General features: G+C 41.5%; 1 protein-coding gene across 1 annotated transcript in view; it reads right to left on the reverse strand.

Annotated features, from left to right (window-relative positions):
- TOP6BL (TOP6B like initiator of meiotic double strand breaks) overlaps positions 1–21,632 on the reverse strand; it is a 107,427-nt gene that overhangs the window by 56,172 nt on the left and 29,623 nt on the right. Inside the window, exon 4 of the mRNA XM_065529397.2 lies at positions 5,464–5,573. Within this exon, the coding sequence (XP_065385469.1) occupies positions 5,464–5,573 (110 nt within the window). The remainder of the gene's footprint in view (positions 1–5,463; positions 5,574–21,632) is intronic.

The raw sequence follows: 21,632 nt of genomic DNA on the forward strand, positions 1-21,632 counted from the left end.
GGCCAGGTGCAGTGGCTCACACCTGTAATCCTCAGGTCAGGAGTTCAAGGCCAGGGCTGGCCAAGATGGTGAAACTCCGTCTCTACTAAAAATACAAAAATTAGGCTGGAGTGGTGGCAGGCACCTGTGATCCCAGCTACTCGGGAGGCTGAGGCAAAGAACTGCTTGAACCTGGAAGGTGGAGGTTGCAGTGAGCTGAGATCACACCACTGCACTCCAGGCTAGGTGACAGCAAGACTCTGTCTGAAAAAAAAAAAAAAAAAAAAAATTGAAAAAGTATTTGAAAAAATTATTACAAAAATGGGCTGGGTACGGTGGCTCATGCCTGTAATCCCAGCACTTTGGGATGCTGAAGTGGGCAGATCACTTGAGGTCAGGAGTTCAAGATCAGCCTGGCCAACATGGTAAAACCCAATCTCTACTAAAAAAATACAAAAAAAGTAGCCAAGTATGATGGCACGCGCCTGTAATCCCAGCTACTTGGGAGGCTAAGACACAAGAATCGCTTGAACCTGGGATGGAGGTTGCAGTGAGCTGAGATCATGCCACTGCACTCCAGCCTGGGTGACAGAGTGAGATTCCATCTCAAAAAAAAAAAAAAATTATTACCAAAATCGATAGGGGATTATTAGAAAATTCTGTAAACACATCTAGGATTATTCAGGCATGTAAACAGTGGTAATTAAATAATAACTGCAGTCTGTATACATATCATAGTCACATCCTTCATTTTTGAAATTTTAGTATAAAATGTTTAAACCAAAAAGCAATAGTCTTTAAAGCGTTTTCTGTACTTACCACTTCCAAAACAACTTCTTGGAACAGTTTCAAAGCTTTGTAACCTTGGTGATTATAGGGCGTATCATAGAGAGGGCTAATTATATCTAACAGTAAGACAACCGAAGTGAAAGTTCCTTGAGCAACTACTGGAGACAGGCTACAATGAATAATGATGATATTTACTGAATACTTGCTACATGTCAAGCAGTTTCTATGTAAGTAAGAAATAATTCCATTTTATAGAAGAGGATAATGAGACTCAATAAGCTAATTAATTTGTCCAAGGTCACACACAGCTAGTTAAGTGGCAGCACTGGGATTCATAACTAGAGCTGACTAACTCCAAAGTCCACATTCTAACGCAGTGCTGCCTCTCCAAAAATGTTCATTTTCTGTGTATACAGGTAGCTATCTGAATAGGGTAATATATAATCCATCAATATTTTTTATAGAGCCTGACAAGCAATGCTTATGTATGACTATCCAATATATGCATTTACTCTCTCATAAAATATTAATGTGTCTTATTATGTACCTGGGCTTATAAAAATAAATAAGACAATCTCAGAATCAGAAGAGTTCACAGTTCAGTAGATGTGACAGACTAATTTAGATGACAATTTGAAATTTAGATAAATGAGGTGCTAAAGGAATACAGCAGAAGGACTGACACCTAACCCAGACTTAGGATAAAGTGACTAATGTCAGGTCAGAGAGGATAGTTAATACAACACAACTAACCCCTTAAAAGGGGTTAGAGGCCCCTTTTAAGATCCACTTATAGAATTATTAGAGAGAGGAGGCCAGGCGTGGTGGCTCATGCCTGTAATCCTAAAGATGTACACTTTAGGAACTGAGGCAGGCAGATCACGAGGTCAGGAGATCGAGACCATCCTGGCTAACACAGCCCATCTCTACTAAAAATATGAAAAATTAGCTGGACATGGTGGCAAGCACCTGTAGTCCCAGCTACTCGGGAGGTTGAGGCAGGAGAATGGCGTGAACCCAGGAGGTGGAGCTTGCAGTGAGCTGAGATCACGCCACTGCACTCCAGCCTGGGCGACAGAGCCAGACTCCGTCTCAAAAAAGAAAAAAAAAAAGAATTATTAGAGAGAGGAAGAGAGAGACGACAAAGTCTTTTACAGTTGGGTGTTGGGTGTTGGGTGTTAGAGACCCAGTACCCCAGCCTGACATACCTACAGAAGCAGTGAACTTACTTATTTACTGTTATGAAAAAAATAGATGCTGCCAGCCCTGCACAACAGAAACCACTATTGAATCATATGGTTTTAGCCTTCACCTTTAAATATGTCTAATTATATGACAGAATATAGAAGTATGCTTTTAAATATGAACTTACACAGTCATGAGTCCTTATATTACTTTCTAGAAGAAAGTCTGTCTCTTCCTATCTTACCTTAGATACATACACACAGAAGTACAGATGTATAAATATATAGATATGTTTGTGCATATATGCGTTTGTATGTATATATGTATACTCCATTCACTTGATCACTTAGTATTATTACAAAAATAAATATTAAACTTGATAAAGCTGTCGAGAAGATCTTATAAAATCAGATTGCTTTTGGAGGGACATATTACCCAGCCTAATGAACCCCAAGATGTAAGACTAGCTGTGGGCATAAACACAAAACCCAATATTTCTCCTAAATGAAGAAATTTCTTCCTCAGTCTTCCTTGCAATTAACTTTCCTCGCAGGCCCAAATGAATGGATCATTTATTATAGCTTTTCCATGGATATCTCTGTTAGTCTTTGCTGTGAACCTTGTTACTTAACCTTTCTCCTCAATTGAGGGGTCCATGATGAAATCTTTTACAATCTCCCATTTATCTCTTCCCATTCTCTTCATTCAAATATTGTTTACATAGCTGCACAGTACCAAAAACAATGAGATATAATGGAAGAAATCCGTGAGGAAATCCTTGTTCCCTTGAGGCTAATGCTATTTGACTATACTATTCTTTTACTTTTCATCTCCATCACCAGCTGACTCCTGGTCACTAAGCTCACAATTTTCCTCTGTACGCTAAATGCTGTCATCATCTTGACTGACATCCATATCCAAGCAGATAACCAGCCTAAGCAATAACTTAGTCTCGCAGTTCCCTGACCTCTTCAACAATAATGACCTTGACCTCCACTCATTCCCAGCCACCTATTTCCATGGCCATGGCTTGGAACTGTTCCATTCTGAAAATCTTAAATTAAAATGCCCCACTCTATTGTGAAAAGATGTATACCAAGGTATTAATAACGGCTGCCTTGAAAGGCCAAATTATGCATATTCTAAATGTCTGTTTTGATCATGCTTTGATTTTTCTGAGGGAAACACTACTTTTGCAATAAAGAAAAAAAAAATAAGAGAAATTTTATCACTCTGATAACAACTTCCTATTCTTTCAAGTGTCAGAATCTCCTACAGCCAGCAAATCCATTTTTCAGTCTTGTCAAGACCTCCAGACTTCAACCTCTTCCCACGGATTAGGTGCCCTTCCTCCATGCTAACATAGCATTCAGGGCTCACTTCTATCATCCATCCTGGGAATCACACCGTATTGTAATTATGTGTTTACTTCTTGATCTTTCTATTTATATTCCAAGTTTCTTGGGATCAAGTAACATATCTTAAGACAATGTACCTACAGATAGTATCTAGCTCACTGATACTGACTTGAACAAACACACCTGTCTGGATGAATAAGTAAATATTGAAATAGCCCTGATCTATATGAGTCAGACTTTGGTTCAAGTTCTAATTCTGCCACTTAACTGTTGTATGACACTGGGAGAGTCAGTCAAGTTCTTTGAATCTCAACTTTCTGATCTGTAAAATGGGGTGATAATCCTCATCCAACCCACTTCATAGACTTGTCAGGATGCTTAAACAATGTATCTAAATGTTATGTATACAAATTACTGCTTGTTCAGGCTGACTGAAACACAGAACCTCATTTCCTAGAAATGCCCTTTTTGGTTCACTGGAATCACCATTTTATTGCTACTTGACATGAATAGTTTCAGAGCTGACTAATCATTAATTGCTCCAGATTGTTTACCCTCCATTCTCCTAAAGAAGATAAGGCACAGCTAGGGATATCTGTTGTCCTGATACCATACCCATTCCTTTCAGAATGAGCATATCATTATTCAAACATGGAGAAAGGTTGCCCAAGGGCTTCTAGGAGAATGTTTATAGCACTCTAATTCGTTATGTCTCCACCAACTCCAAGGAAAGAAAATAGGAGATGAGAGAACTGTTAAAGGGAATGGAGAGTGAATTATCACCCTCATAAATCTGGACTACAAATAAGTCAATAAAGAGATCTCTAAACCAAACTAATAAAAATGTATCCAAGTAGGATCTGCACCGGGAGTCACTTTTTATTTTCTTTATCAGGAGATCCAAATTCAAATAAAGGCTTATTTCAGTGGTTCTCAAATTCATCTGCATGTTAGGAATCACCTGGGATCAGCCAGGCGCGGTGGCTCTAGCCTGTAATCCCAGCACTTTGGGAGGCCGAGATGGGTGGATCACGAGGTCAGGAGATCGAGACCATCCTGGCTAACACGGTGAAACCCCATCTCTACTAAAAAATACAAAAAACTAGCTGGGCGAGGTGGCGGGCGCCTGTAGTCCCAGCTACTCAGGAGGCTGAGGCAGGAGAATGGCGTGAACCCAGGAGGCGGAGCTTGCAGTGAGCTGAGATCCGGCCACTGCACTCCAGCCTGGGCGACAGAGCGAGACTCCGTCTCAAAAAAAAAAAAAAAAAAAAAAAAAGGAATCACCTGGGATCTAAAAAATGTTCCAAAGCCTAGGCCATACCTGTTATGGACGGAATTGTGTCCCTCAAAATCCGTATGCTGAAGTCCTAACCCTCAAAGTGACTGTGTTTGAAGGTAGGGCCCTCAGGAGGTTATTAAGATTAAATGAGGCCATAAGGGTAGGGCCCTGACCCCAGGTCTTAATAGGACTGGTGTCCTTATAAAAAGATACACCAGAGCCAGGTGCCAGTAGTTCCCACCTGTAGTCCCAGCTACCAGTTACTTCGCAGGCTGAGGCAGGAAGATCACTTAAGCTCAGGACTTCAAGTCTGTAGTGTGCGATGACTGTACCTGTGAATAGCCACTGCACTCCAGCCTGTGCGACATAGCAAGACCACATCTCTACCAAAAAAAATTTCAATAAAAATAAGAGACATTAGAGATCTCTTTCTTTTCATGCACACGCAGAAAAAAAGCCATGTAAGGACACAGTAACAAGGCAGTAGTCTACAAGCCAGGAAAAGAGGCCTCACCAGAAGCCAGCCCTGACAGCACCTTGATCTGGGACGTCTAGCCTCCAGAACTGTGAGAAAATAAATCTCTATTGCTTAAGCCATCTATTCTGTGGTATTTTGTTATCGCAGCCCAAGAAGACTAATAAGTACAACACCCAGACCAATTAAATCACAATCACTCAGAGTGGGACACAGACCACAGTATTTTGGGAGTTCCTAGGTGATCTAATGTCCACACAGGCAAGTTTGGGAACCAATGCCTTATTTCATTTCAGCTTGGAACTTTGAGGGACCTAGGCTTTTCTTTCCTGTTATTAGGTTTGCAGAAAAATAAGAATAAAATCATTAGTAATTTATAAGACCACAACAAAACCTGCCTCAAAAGTCATCTGGAAAGGTGTTACCCCTGTCATGTCCTGAGGATAGCTGCCTTCCTCTGAAGTCCAAGTCAGCTTTGCAGAGATTCCAGGCAGTATGGACTGTATTTCTGTGTGAGAAGAAATGGCAACAAAGTCAAACAAGTAGTGTGGGTAAGAACCAGGATTTCTGGATTTGTTTATTAAACTGGTGAGACAAGAAGGCTTTTCTCTAATGAAAAGATTATCTACAAGATTTAAAATATGACTGGAAATGGCTATGCATCAGCAAATTGCTTGAACATTTAGAATTACTTTATGAGATTAGGACATTTAACCTCATCTTTTCAATATTTTACATTTGCTAAATCAATTTTTCTTTTCTGTTAATTTCCACAAGGTCATGTTTAATGCCTGAAAGCTTCAGAATTGATAGTTCTGATATTCTTGTATTTTTTAATTAATCAACTCATTATGTAATAAACACAAGTCTAGTACATGAACTAACTTAGAGCTGAAGGCTGAAAAATTCAAGAATGACTCTCAGGCATGAACTTTTTTTTTTTTTTTTTTTTTGAGTCAGAGTCTTACACTGTCACCCAGGCTGGAGTGCAATGGTGCTATCTCGGCTCACTGCAACATCTACCTCCTGGGTTCAAGATATGCTTATGCCTCAGCCACCCAAGTAGCTGGGATTAGAGGCATGCACCACCATGCCTCTAGGTGATCCGCCTAAGATCCGGATCTTAGGGACTACTGGCGGGTGCCTGTAATCCCAGCTACTCAGGAGGTGGGGGCAGAAGAATGGCGTGAACCCAGGAGGCGGAGCTTGCAGTGAGCTGAGATTGCGCCACTGCACCCCAGCCTGGGTGACAGATCAAGACTCTGTCTCAAAAAAAAAAAAAAAAGGAAATCTTAGAAATTGGCCAGGCACGGTGGCTCTTGCCTGTAATTCCAGCACTTTGAGAGGCCGAGGCTGGTGGATTACCTGAGGTCAGGAGTTCGAGACCAGCCTGGACAACATGGTGAAACTCCGTCTCTACTAAAAATATTTTAAAAATTAGCCAGGCATGGTGGCAGGCACCTGTAATCCCAGCTACTTGGGAGGCTGAGGCAGGAGCATTGCTAGAACCTGGGAGGTGGAGGTTGCAGTGAGCTGAGATTGCGCCATTGCACTCCAGCCTGGGTAACAGAGCAAGACTTTCAAAAAAAAAAAAAAAAAAAAAAAAGAAAAGAAAAGAAAAAGAGAAAGGAAATCTTAGAAATTAAAGATTCAGTATTTGAAATTAAAACTGTATGGATGGCTAGATTGGACACAGTAAAAGAGCAAATTTAAAAGAAAAGTTAGTACATGAATGCTCATAGCAAGATTACTCATAATAGCTAAAAGTAGAAACAACCCAAATGTCCATCAAATGATGAATGGCTTAACCAAATGGGGAGTATTCAGCCATAAAAAGAAATGAAGTACTGTGACATGAAACAACATGGATAAACCTTGAAAACATAATACTTAAAGAACCCACACACAAAATGCTACATGTTGTATGATTCCATTTATATGAGATGTCCAAAATAAGCAAATCGACAGAGACAGAAAGTAGATTAGTGTTTGCCAAGGCATAGAGAATGAAAGTAAGCAGAGTGACTGCTAATGAGTACACGGTTTCTTTTTCAGAATGAAAATGTACTGGAATTGGATAGTGATAATAGTTATACAGGCAAGAAGCAGTGGCTGATGCCTATAGTCCCAGCACTTTGGGAGGCCAAGGCGGGAGGATCACTTGAGCCCAGCAGTTTGAGACTACCGTGGCCAATGTGGTGAAACCCCATCTCTATAAAAAATACCAAAAAATTAACTAGGTGTGGTGGTGCACAGCTCTAGTCCCAACTATTCGGAGGGCTGAAGTGGGAGGATTAACTCAGCCCAGGAGGTCAAGGCTGCAGTGAACCATAATCAAGCCACTGCACTCCTACCTGGGTGACAGAGTGAGACTCTGCCAAAAAAAAATATTAGTTATACAACGCCGAAAATATACTAAAAACCACTAAATTGTATACTTTAAAATGGTTGTGTTTATATGAATTTTATATCAATTAAAAGAAGAAGGCCGAGACGGGCAGATCATGAGGTCAGGAGATCGAGACCATCCTGGCTAACACGGTGAAACCCCGTCTCTACTAAAAATACAAGAAAATTAGCCAGGCGAGGTGGCGGGCGCCTGTAGTCCCAGCTACTCGGGAGGCTGAGGCAGGAGAATGGCGTGAACCCGGGGGAGCGGAGCTTGCAGTGAGCCGAGATCGCGCCACTGCACTCCAGCCTGGGGCACAGAGCAAGACTCCGCGTCAAAAAAAAAAAAAAAAGGCAAGAGATATTAAAAATAGATCCAGAAGAAGTAATGACTGAGAAATATAAAACAAAGACAGATATAAGTGCTATTTGAACAATCTTACCAAACTTCAAGCATGATAAATTTCTAAAAAACAAGGCAAAAGCAAAAATTTAAAAAGCTACATAGTTAACACATCGCAATGAAATCCAAAATAACAAGGATACGCAGAAAACCCTACAAGCTACCAAAAAAAAAAATTAAATAGCAAAAACACCCCATGAGTTAGCAATGCTAAATGCCAGAAGATAATCCAGTACTATCTTCAAAGATCTGAAGTAACTTTGAATCTGGACTCTTTTACTTTATCTATCTATCTATCTATCTATGTATCAATCAATCAATCAATCAATCATCTATCTGTCTATCCAAGACAGGATCATGTTCTGTGGCCCAGGCTATGTGCAGTGGTGTGATCATAGCTCACTGCAGCCCCCAACTCCTGGGATCAAAGGATCCTCCTGCCTCAGCCTGCCGCCTCACTACAACTACAGGTGTACACAATGCCCAGCTAATTTTTTTTCTTTATATTAAACTGCTTAGGGAAATTTTTGTAATTTTTTGTAGATACAGGGTCTCACTATGTTGCCCAGGCTGGTCTCGGGAGATCTTCCTGCCTCAGCCTCCCAGAGTGCTGGGATTATAGGCATGAGCCACCTCACCCAGCCAAATGTGAACTTTTAAGAGAGCCAAACTACCATTACAAAATGAGAGACTTAAAATGTTTACCAACTACAAGTCCTCACTCAAATAACCACTAAACAAACCACCATGTCCATTTAAACATGAGTTTGCGTTTTTGCTGAGATCATGTGGGGACAAGGAGAAAGAATGAGAGATTATTATCAGTATCAAGCTACCTCTTCACATAGGTCTTCAACTGTTAAAGATGAAATAGATAGAAAATTTTCAATCAGATGACATTACGAACACATAGCAAAACCACGTACTGGGGTTTCTCCTCCCAGCATTAATGAAATAACCAAATGAGCCCTCAAACCAAAAACTACTATAAAACTGGATAAAATATATGAGACAATTGTTTTCAGGCATTGGACAACAGACAGCACAAGGTTACAATCCCTTGAGAGAAGGGAAAGTCACCAGGTTAGTCCTGTGATTGCCCTGGGTGTCTGCCTGGGGAAATTTTCCTATCTACAGAACCGGAACATGGAACCCAAGCAGAGGACAGTGGTCCCACTAAGCTGAGGAGGCAGAGAATAGATTTTGGAGTTGTGAAAGTACCTGGAATCTGCAGGGCAGGGCACTGGAGAAGAGGGAGCTGCACAGAGTCGGGTACTAAAGTATGTGTACGAGCTCCCCATGAGTCCTTGGCCAAGGTCTGGACTATCCATGCAGAGAGTGAGACTACATATGATTCCCCAAAGAGCAGGTGCTATGGAGTTGAGAATGTCACAAGATACTAGCAAGATTTTCCAGTGCTGAAAAATGTTGGCCTTTAGGCGTAGCTAGAAATGGGGAGACCTTGTTAAAACTGCTAGTGTCTAGCTGACATGCCCCACAGATAATGCTCTAGTAATGAAAACCATACTGTAGATGAAAGTCTGCTCTAGACCCACCCAAAAAAAGTCTAAGGCCATGCCTTGACAAAATCCACAGAGGAGACAGAGTTTGGAGGCTAAATGGTATCAAATTAGAAGAGTTTGAAAAATACTTTGGCTTTCTACAAACCTACCCTTTAAAATGCATAAAAACAAGCCTGCACAAGGTCAAGGTGCATAGCCTACTAGAACAAAAATTAATACTCTCCAGAGATAGATAACATAATATAGACTATGATCATATTGTCCAGTATAAAAAATTTACTAAATATGCAAAGAAATAGGAAATGATAACCCACAGTCAAGGGGGAAAAAAAAGCAACTAATAGAAACAGAACCTGAGGGCCAGGTTCATGCCTATAATCCTAGCACTTGGGGGGCCAAGGCAGGAGGATCGCTTGAGGCCAGGAATTTGAGACTAGCTAGGCAACATGGCAAGACTCTTGTCTCTACAAAAAAAATTAAAAATTACTGGGTGCGGTGGTACATGCCTGTGGTCCTAGCTACTCAAGAGGCTGAGGTGGAAGGATCACTTGAGCCCAAGAGTTGTAGGCTGCAGGAGCTATGACTGTGCCACTGCACTTTTCAGCCTGCTGACAGAGTGAGACCCTGTCTCTGAAAAAAGAAAAGAAACAGAACCTGATATGGTACAGATATTACATTTAGGAAAGACTTTAAAGAATCTATTATAAATATGTTCAAAGGCTTAAAAGGCAGCCTTAATGAGTGAACTGAGAGGAAATGTCAGCAGATAAATTAACGCTATACAAAAAGAACCAAAAAGAAATTCTATAACTGAAAAGTTAAATCATTGAAATGAAGAATTCACTGGATAGGTTTAATAGCAGATTAGAGGTGACAGAAGAGTCAGCAAAATCACTGAAGACAAATAACAAAAACTATCCAATCTGGAGAATAAAGAAAAAAAGACTGAAGAAAAATGAATAAAGTCTTAGAAACCTGTAGGAAAATATCAGCCAGTCTAAAATATGTGTAATGGGAGTCCTAGAAGGAGGATAGGAGAATAAAATGAGAAAAGGACAAGAAAAACATCGAGAAACCATGGACAAAATTCCTAAAATTTCTTTTTTTTTTTGTCTCGCTCTGTCGCCCAGGCTGGAGTGCAGTGGCCGGATCTCGGCTCACTGCAAGCTCCGCCTCCCGGGTTCCCGCCATTCTCCTGCCTCAGCCTCCCGAGTAGCCGGGACTACAGGTGCCCGCCACCGCGCCCGGCTAGTTTTTTTTTGTATTTTTTAGTAGAGACGGGGTTTCACCGTGTTAGCCAGGATGGTCTCGATCTCCTGACCTCGTGATCCGCCCGTCTCGGCCTCCCAAAGTGCTAGGATTACAGGCTTGAGCCACCGCGCCCGGCCTAAAATTCCCTAAAATTTCATGAAAAAAGAAAAAATATATATATATATATTTTTCTGAGATGGAGTCTCGCTCTGTCGCCCAGGCTGGAGTGCAGTGGCCGGATCTCAGCTCACTGCAAGCTCCGCCTCCCGGGTTTACGCCATTCTCCTGCCTCAGCCTCCCGAGTAGCTGGGACTACAGGCGCCCGCCACCTCGCCCGGCTAGTTTTTTAAAATTTTTTTAGTAGAGACGGGGTTTCACCGTATTAGCCAGGATAGTCTCGATATCCTGACCTCGTGATCCGCCCGTCTCGGCCTCCCAAAGTGCTGGGATTACAGGCTTGAGCCACTGCGCCCGGCCGAAAAATATTAAGATGTGAAAAGCTCAGCAAACCCCAAGGAGGATAAATGCGAAGAAAATCACATCTAGGTATAGAATAGTCAAAACGATAAAAACCAAAGATAAAGATATTGAAAGAAGCCAGAGGAAAAGCACACATTATATACAGTGGAGGGATAATATGAATCACAGCTGACTTCTTACCATAAATAATAAAGGCCAGGTCCAGGTGCGGTGGCTCACACCTATAATCCCAGCACTTCAGGAGGCCAAAGTAGGTGGATCGCTTGAGGCCATGAGTACAAGACCAGCCTGGTCAACATCGCAAAACCCTGTCTCTACTAAAAATACAAAAATTAGCCAAGTGTGGTGGTGCATGTCTGTAATCCCAGTGCTACTCGGGAGGCTGAGGCACAAGAATGGCTTGAACCCGGGAGGCAGAGGTTGCAGTGAGCCGAGATTGCACCACTGTACTCCAGCCTGGGTGAGAGAGTGAGACCCTGTCTCCAAAAATATATAAATAAATAAATAAATAAAGCACAGAAGACAATTGACAATATCTTTCAAAATGTTAAAAAGGAGAAAACTATCAAGCCAGATATTCCAGTGCAATATCATTTAAAATGAGGTTAAGGTAAAGGCATTTTAAGAGAGAAGATGAAATAATCTGTTGCTAGAAGATTTGCTAAAGGATTTTCTTCAGGCTGAAGATAGAAACCCAGCTATACAGGAAGAAATGAAGAGCACCAGAAATCATAAATAAGTGAATATAAAAGACTATTTTTTTCCTTGAATTTTTCTTGACAGCTAACTTTTCAGCGCAAAAATAATTTCATAAGGTAGGGAATTATAAGTATTTGAATATTTAAAAATACTCAAAATTGAGCAAAAAAAAAGTATTTACCTATTCTCTTGCCACTACCACAGTGTCTTAACTACTGTAGCTTATTAGTCTTGAAGTCAGGTGGTGCCAGTCCTCTGACTTTATTCTTCAATATTGAGTTGGCTATTCTGGGTCTTTTTCTTTCCATATAAACTTTATATTTTATTTTTTGAGACAGTCTCACTTTGTTGCCCAGGCTAGAGTGCAGTGCTGTGATCGCAGCTCACTGTAGCCTTGACCTCTTGGGCTCAAAAGATCCCCCTGAGTAGCTGGGATAGATGACCTATCTTTCCATAGCCAACAGAGCATCTTGAAACAATGGCATTGTAACAATGAAATTGAAATTCAGGGATTTGTACATCATGGTATCAAGCTAATGACTGAATTCATCCTAAATTTCATCCTATAAGTTTGTCCCTAAAGACGTGGAGAAGGCTGGGTGCAGTGGCTCAAGCCTGTAATCCCAGCAATTTGGGAGACTGAGGCAGGAGAATCACTTAAGCCCAGGAGTTTGAGACTGTCTCTTAAAAAAAAAAAAAAAGAAAAAGAAAAAGAAAAGAAGAAAAGAAAAGAAAGAAAGAAAAGACACAAAGTTCAGAAAACAGAAAATAGAGGTGGTAAACACTTATTAAAAGGTTCAGATAAATATAATTAAAACTTTTAACCATCTCATTAACTTGTAAATTAGCTTAAATATTTTAAGTAATTGAAATTCCCAATGCTAGCAAAGTACGGTGAAGTTGGTAACTTTACTACAAATGTTAGCATTACACGACACAACTTTTTTTGGGGGGATGGAGTCTTGCTTTGATGCCCAGGTTGGAGTGCAGTGGTGCGATCTCAGCTCACTGCAACCTCCACCTCCCAGATTCAAGTGATTCCCTTGCCTCAGCCTCCTGAGTAGCTAGGACCACATGCTATTTTTTTGTATTTTTAGTAGAGACAGGGTTTCACCATGTTAGTAGGCTGGTCTTGAACTCCTGACCTCAAGTGATCCGCTCATGTCAGCCTCCCAAAGTGCTGGGATTACAGGTATGAGCCACCACGCCTGGCTGCCATGACTTTTTACAAAGCAATTTCAGGGCCATAAAAATGTACACAAACTTTGATCAAGTTAATTCTATCTCAGAAAATTAATCCTAAAATTTTCAAGATAGTAAAAGGCTATATGCATTAAGATATTCATTCCAGTGATATTAATTAGCACTTATTGAGAATCGTGTGTTCAGAATAACCACTGCGCTATATGCATTATACATATTACTTCACTTAATCCTCAAAACAATTTTATGAGGTAGGTGCTTTCAAAAGATCAAAAACTTGCTCAAGACCACACAGTATAATCTCCTAGCCACTATAACTATCCTGCTATTCATAATAATGGGGGGAAAAAAGAACAAATCTAAATGTCTATTAATAGAAAAATGGTTAATTTATGATACATCTTGATGGATAATTTAGCCACTAAAATAGTGACTAGCAGACTATGTCATAACATGAAAAATGCTTATGTTAAGTAAAAAAAGACATAGGACAACATTATATATATTGTGATTACAACAGTATTAAAAAAAACATGATGGGCATGATTCTGGCTCAGTGCAGCCTCCACCTCTTGGGGCCAAACTATCCTTCTGTCCCAGGCTCCCAAGAAGCTGGGACACTGCAGGTGCACACCACCACACTCAGTTAATTTTTGTATTTTTTTGTAGAGACTGGGTCTTGCCATGCTGCCCAGGCTGGTCTTGTACTACCAGCGTCAAGTGATCCTCTCCCAAACTGCTGGGATTACTAGCATAAGCCACTGTGCCTGGCCTAGAAAAAGCATTTTAGGAAATACAGCACTCATTCATAACAAACACTGCTGGCAAATTAGGAATAGAAAAGAATTTCCTAAACTTAACAGGAGCAGGTACAAAAACTATTGCAAATATATTTAATAATAATTTTTTTTTTCTTTTAAGAGATGAGGACTTTCTGTGTTGACCAGGCTGGTCTCGAACTCTTGGCCTCAAATGATCCTCCAATCTTGACCTCCCAAAGTGCTGCGATTACAGGCATGAGCCACTGGTCCTGGCTTTTAAATAAGGTCCTGACTTTTAAATAATCCTTCCTTGTTTAAGGAAAGCAAGACACAGATGCCTAATATTACCCCTGCTATTCTATTTAATACTAGTACTATTCTATCCAATACAATATGACAAGGAAAAGAAGCAAGCCATATGCCAGGCATGGTGGTTCATTCCTGTAGTTCCAGCAGTTTGGGAGGCCAAGGCAGGCAGATTACTTGAGGTCAGGAGTTCGAGATCAGGCTGGCCAACATGGTGAAATCCTGTCTCTACTAAAAATACACAAGTTACTCGGGCATGGTGGTGCATGCCTGTAGTCTCAGCTACTCAGGAGGCAGAGGTGGGAGAATCACTTGAACCTGGGAGGCGGAGATTGTAGTGAGCCGAGATCACGCCACTGCACTCCAGCCTGGGTAACAGAGTGAGACTCTGTCTCAAAAAAAAAAGGTAAGCTATATAAGGATCGAAAAGGAAAAGATGGAGTTGTCATAATTTAGAGATGCTTTGAGGGCCCATATAAAGGATCCAAAAGAATCCACAGATAAATTATCCAAATTAATGAGGGATTAATTAAGTAGGGTTGAAAAAAATGAATACCATTCATAATAGCAACAAAAACTATAAGACTATAGAAATAAATATAACAAAAGATATCTAAGACCATTATGAAAAGAATTTTAAAGTGTTCACGTAAAAGATCTAAATAGGAATGACATAGCAAGATGGTGGGATAGGAAGCCCCAGGCCCTCATTTCCCCTACAGAAAAACCAACTCAACAGCAATATCAAATTATCTTTTGTGAGAACTCCAGAAGCCAGTTAAGAGGTTGCAGAACCATGAGTGAACTCAAAGCCAACAAGAGCCACACCCAAGCAAGACTCCGGCTAAAGAAATATCCCCTCATCTGAGACATTCTAGCCTTATGGCAAAGGAAAAGAAGCTACCAGCAAAATACACATAGACTCTTAAAGCTTCTCCTGGAGGGCGACACGTCACTTCCACTCACATTTCATTGGCCCTGGGGCAAGTTACATGACCCAGCCTTATACTGACAGGGCAAAAAGTATAATTCTCCCAGAAGAAGAGGAGACAATATTTTGAACAAATAATATCTGGCAAAATGGTCTCTAAAGTCAGGCAGACTTTGGCTTATAGCCATTTGCTCTTGGTTGAGCCCCTTATTCTCCTATAGAATCTATATACTGGGGATTATAGTGCCTATCTCTTAATTGTGACAACTAAAATTAAATAACATTTTTTAAAAGAAAATCTAAATAAAAAATGGGCCGGGCGCAGTGGCTCAAGCCTGTAATCCTAGCACTTTGGGAGGCCGAGACGGGCGGATCATGAGGTCAGGAGATCGAAACCATCCTGGCTAACACGGTGAAACCCCGTCTCTACTAAAAAATACAAAAAACTAGCCGGGCGAGGTGGCAGGCGCCTGTAGTCCCAGCTACTCGGGAGGCTGAGGCAGGAGAATGGCGTAAACCCGGGAGGCGGAGCTTGCAGTGAGCTGAGATCCGGCCACTGCACTCCAGCCTGGGCGACACAGCGAGACTCCGTCTCAAAAAAAAAAAAAAAAAGAAAAAGAAAATCTAAATAAATGACAAGCTATATCATCTCACAAAAACAATGCTAAAAATGTTCATAGCCACCAAATTAATCTATAATTCCATTTAATAGCAATCAAAATCACAAGATTTTTTGTGGATTTTTTTTTTTTTTTTTTTTTTTTGAGACGGAGTCTCACTCTTGTCACCCAGACAGGAGTGCATTGGCACGATCTCGGCTCACTGAAACCTCTGACTCCTGGGTTCAAGTGATTCTCTCACTTCAGCTTCCAGAGTAGCTGGGATTACAGGCATGCGTCTCTACACCCGGCTAATTTTTGTATTTTTAGTAGAGACGGGGTTTCACCATGTTAGCCAGGCTGGTCACTAACTCCCACCTCCTGTGATCTGCCGGCCTTGGCCTCCCAAAGCACTGGGATTACAGGCGTGAGTCCCCATGCCCAGCCTGGAACTTAGCTAATTATAAAACTCATAGGCAAGAGTAAAGGTTTTAAAAACCAAAGACGAGGCCAGGCGCGGTGACTCATGCCTGTAATCCCAGCATTTTGGGAGGCCGAGGTGGGCGGATCATGAGGTCAGCATATCGAGACCAACCTGGCTAACACAGTGAAACCCTGTCTCTACTAAAAATCAAAAAAAAAAAAAAAAAAAAAAAAAAAAAAAAATTAGCCAGGCGTGGTGGCAGGCGTCTGGTAGTCCCAGTTACTCGGGAGGCTGAGGCAGCAGAATGGAGTGAACCCGGGAGGCGGAGCTTGCAGTGAGCGGAGATCGCCCACTGCACTCCATCCTGGGTGACAAAGCGAGACTCTATCAAAAAAAAAAAAAACAAAAAAAACACCAAAGACTATTCTGAAAAAGAAAAACAAAGAGGTATTTGCCCTATCATATAGCAAGATTTATTCTAAAGCTTTAGGAAATAAAACTCTACAATACTGGCCCAGGCACAGAGATAAATACTAGATTACCCAGAAACAGACCCAAGCATATATAGAATCTTAGTATATGACAGAATAATAATATAAATTACTGGGTAGAGTACTATTCAATAATAAACTGAGTTGGGACAAGTAGCAATCTGTTTGGAAAAGTATTTAAATTAGATTCCTAATTTATATCATAAATAAAAAACTCCATTATGAAGTCAGCTGGTTAGCAAAGCAAAACAAAAATAAACTCCAGATTCACTAGATGTAATAATAAATATAATTTTAAAACTTTAGCACTATTAAAGAAATTATATAGGCTGGGAGTGGTGGCTCACACCTATAATCCCAGCAATTTGGGAGGCTAAGGCAGGTGGATCACCTGAGGTCAGGAGTTCGAGACCAGCCTGGCCAACATGGTGAAACCCCGTCTCTACTAAAAATATTAAAAATAGCTGGGCTTGGTGGTGGGGGCCTGTAATCCCAGCTACTCGGGAGGCTGAGGCAGGAGAATTGCTTGAACCTGGGAGGCAGAGGTTGCAGTGAACTGAGATCGCACCATTGCACTCCAGCCTGAGCAACAGAGCGAGACTCTGTGTCAAAAAAAAAGAAAAAATAAATTACATAAAATGTCATTATGACTTCAGTGTAGAAAAGAATTGTCTCTAATCAATGATTGCGGCTTTCACTTTATAAAACCAGAAACAGAAGAGCAAATAAGACCCCAAACAAGCAAAAGAAAGAATAAAAGATCAGAGTGTAAATGAATGAAATAGAAAACAACAGGAAGAACCTGGTTCTAGCCAGACTAATCAAGGAAAATAAAAGAGAAGACATAAATAACCAATACCAGGAGTAAGAAAGGAGATATTCCTAGAGATTCTACAAACATTAGAAAGATAGCAAGGAAAATTATGAACAATTTTATGTCAATAAACTCAATAACTTAGATAAAATGGAAAAATTCCTTGACACAAATTACCCATGCTTACCAAGGAAAAAAAGAAGCCAGGTGCAGTGGCACACACCTATAATCCCAGCACTTTAGGAGGCTGAAGCAAGCGAATCACTTGAGTCCAGGAGTTCCAGACCAGCCTGGGCAACACAGTGAGACTCTGTCTCTACAAAAAATACAAACCAGGTATGGTGGTGCATGCCTATATAGTCCTGAGTCTGAGGCAGGAGGATCGCTTGAGCCAGGGAGGTCAAAGCTGCAACAAGCTGAAATCGCCCCACTGTACTCGAGCCTGGACGACAGAGACCATGTCTCAAAAAGAGAGACCGACCGTATAATTATTAAAGAAATTGAATTTGTAGTTAAAATATTTCCCAGGAAGGAAAAAACCAGGCCCAGATGGCTTCCTTGATGATTTGCACCAAATATTTAAGGAAGAAATAATATCTTCTACAAACTCTTCTAGGCAATTGAAGAACAGAGAATATGTCCAAAGTAATTCTATGAGGCCAGCATTACTTGTACCAAAACGAGACAAAAACATTACAAGAAAAGAAAATTACACATATCCTTTGTGAACACAGATGCAAAAATTCTTAATAAAATTATGGCAAATCAAATCCAACAATACAGGCTGGAGTGCAGTGGCATGATCTTGGCTCACTGCAACCTCCACCTCCCAGGCTCAACTGATTCTGCTGCCTTAGCCTTTGGAGTAACTGGGAAGACAGGCATGCAACACCACACCCAGCTATTTTTCTATTTTTTAGTACAGACAGGGTTCCACCATGTTGGCAAGGCTGGTCTCAAACTCCTGACCTCAGATGATCTGCCCGCCTCAGCCTCCTAAAGTGCTGAGATTATAGGCATGAGCCACGGTGCCTGGCCAAGATTTTTATTTTTTGAGATAGGGTCTTGCTCTGTCTCCCAGGCTGGAATGCAGTGGCAAAATTATAGCTCACTGCACCCTCCAACTCCTGGGTTCAATCAATCCTCCTGATTCAGCCTCCTGAGTAGCTAGGACTATAGGCATGCAGCACCATGCCCAACTAACTTTTAGAAATGTTTTGTAGATATGGGCCTTGCTATGTTTCCCAGGCTAGTTTAGCAAGCTTGAAAAATATATAAACATCAATTGTATTTCAAATACTAGCAAGGAACAGTTGGAAAATGAAATTCTTAAAAAAAAAAAAAAAATATCACTTACTGGCTCAAAGTCATCCATAAGGGTTGGAATCAACTTCTTTCAAACTCCTGTTAATGTTGATGTTTCGACCTCCTCCCATGAATGACAAATGCTCTTAATGACATCTAGAATGGTGACTCCTTTCCAGGTTTTCAATTGACTCTACACACTATCTATGGCAGCTATAGTCTTATAAAATGTATTTATTAAATAATAAGTCTTTAAAGTTGAAATTACTCCTTGAACCATGGGCTATTCATGGATGTTCCGGCAGTGCATTTGGCAGTCCCACACATCTGTCTCTTGCTTCAATAGTACTTGGATGGAACAAACCCAGGGACTCCCTCTCTTCCGGCCTCCAACTGCCCTCCAATTTCCTCTCCACTTGTAACCTCTAGGATCATCTTCTCGGCCATCTCCTGCTTCTGGGACCAGCCAACACTGTTTTTGTGGTTAGCTCCTTCTTGCCAACTAGACTTATTAGAATTATTTCATCGAGTTGGAGGCAGCTGTCAATCGCCTGGTCAATTTGTATCTGTAGGCCTCCTACATCTCTCTCATTCTGGGCTTCTATTTTGACCGCAATGATGTGGCTCTAGAAGGCGTGAGCCACTTCTTCCACAAATTGGCTGAGAAGTGTAAGGGTGTAGAGCATCTCTTGAAGTTGCAAAGCCAGCATGGCAGCCACATTCTATTCCAGGACATTCATAAGCCATCTCAAGATGAGTAGGGTAAAACCCTGGATGCCATGGAATCCAACACAGCCATGTAGAAAAACCTGAACAAGGCCCGTTTGGATTTTCATGCCCTAGGTTCTGCCTACACAGACCCCCATCTTGGTGACTTCCTGGAGAGCCACTTCCTAGATGAAGAAGTGAGACTCATCAAGAAGATGGGCAACCACCACAGGCTCACAGTCTCCCAGGCTGGGCTAGGCAAATATCTCTTTGAAAGCATGACTAGGGGCTGGGCATGGTGGTTCACACCTGTAGTCCCAACACTTTGGGAGGCCAAGGTGGGAGGACCACCTGAGGTCAGGAGTTTGAGACCAGCCTGGCCAACATGGTGAAACCCCATCTCTACTAAAAATATAAAAATTAGCTGGGTGTGGTGGCGGGCACCTGTAATCCTAGCTACTTGGAAGGCTGAGGCAGAAGAATTGCTTGAGTCTGGGAGGCGGAGGTTACAGTGAGCCAAACCATGACATTGCACTCCAGCCTGGGCAACAAGAGTGAGATGCCGTCTCAAAAAAAATAAACAAAATGAAGTATGCCTTGTATTTATCAAACACCTGCTATATGCCAGACATTGTGCTGGGCTCTGGAAATATAGAAGTGATTAAGACAAACTATATTCCTTTCCTCATGGAGCTAACATTTTTCCTTTTCTTTTCTTTTTTTTTTTTGAGATGGAGTCTCATTCTGTCGCCCAAACTGGAATGCAGTGGCGAATCTTGGCTCAGTGCAACCTCCACCTCCCAGGTTCAAGTGATTCTTCTGCCTCAGCCTCCCGAATAGCTGGGATCACAGGCGCCCACCACCTCGCCTGGCTAATTTTTGGTAGAGACAGGGTTTCACCATGATGGCCAGCCTGGTCTCAAACTCCTGACCTCAGGCTGTTCACCCGCCTCGACCTTCCAAAGTGCTGAGATTACAGGCATGAGCCACTGGGCCCGGCTGGAGCTTACATTCTAATTAGGAAAGAATAAACAAACAAATACACCCTCCCCCACAAAAAAAATTCCTGAAGAGTATGATAGGTGCTATAAAAGAAATAAGCCTAGTAATGAGGTAAACTACTTAGGTAGGGTTGTCACGGAAGGCCTCCCGGAAGAGAGGACATTTAAGCTGAAATATAGAAGGGCAAGTGGACCAACCAGTCACACAAAAAACTAGGGGAGAAACATCCTAAGTAAAGGGAACAAGTACAAAGCCTCAAAGAAGAGAAAGGGCTTTGTGTGTGTCAAGGAACAGAAACTAGTCCAATGTGGCTGGAGTACAAGTGAGTTGAGGAAATAATAGTTTAATATATAATGTTTGGAGAGGCAGAAATGAGCCAGATCATTCAGTCTTGCAGTTTATGATGAGGTGTAGATTTTTCAGTTTCAATGCTAAGTATTGAGTTTTAAGAAGGGGAATGATGCAATCTACTTTTATATTTTTTAATTACTCTGATTGCTGTATGGAGAATGGATTTGATGCTTAGGGGACAGATTGAGGCTGAAGATATGGGGAAGGGAGATGAAGCAGTCAAAAACATAATCAGAAGCCTTCAGTACCCTCTATGTTCCAGGCACTACAGGAATTACTTAAAATAAATTTTCTCATTTTAGTCTTCCTAACAACGCGAAGTGTTATTATTCCCTCTTCACAAATGAGAAAACTGAGGCACAAGGAGGTTATGTAACTTGCCCATAATGACAAAGCTAGTAAGTGGCTAACCAGGATGATTCTAAATGTTACAGTCATATGCTGTTCCTCTAAATTTCTCAGCCTCTTTTATTTCCCCCATTTGAGACAGAGTCTTGCCCAGGCTGGAGTGCTGTGGTGCGATCTCGGCTCTCTGCAACCTCCACCTCCTGGGTTCAAGCGATTCTCCTGCCTCAGCTTCCTAAGTAGGTGGGGTTATGGATGCCTGCCACAACACCCGGCTGATCTTTTTTTTTTTTTTGAGACAGAGTCTTGCTCTGTCACCAGGCTGGAGTACAGTGGTGCGATCTTGGCTCACTGCAACCTCCACCTCCCGGGTTCCAGCCATTCTCCTGCCTCAGCCTCCCAAGTAGCTGGGATTACAGGCATGCACCACCACACCCAGCTAATTTTTTGTATTTTTAGTAGAGACAGGGTTTCTCCATGTTGGTCAGGCTGGTCTCAAACTCCTGACCTCAGGTGATCCTCCCACCTTGGCCTCCCAAAGTGCTGGGATTACAGGCGTGAGCCACTGCGCCCAGCCTGTCTT

Source organism: Macaca fascicularis, chromosome 14 (assembly GCF_037993035.2).
Source record: "Macaca fascicularis isolate 582-1 chromosome 14, T2T-MFA8v1.1".
In the NCBI taxonomy this organism is placed as follows: Eukaryota; Metazoa; Chordata; class Mammalia; order Primates; family Cercopithecidae; genus Macaca; species Macaca fascicularis.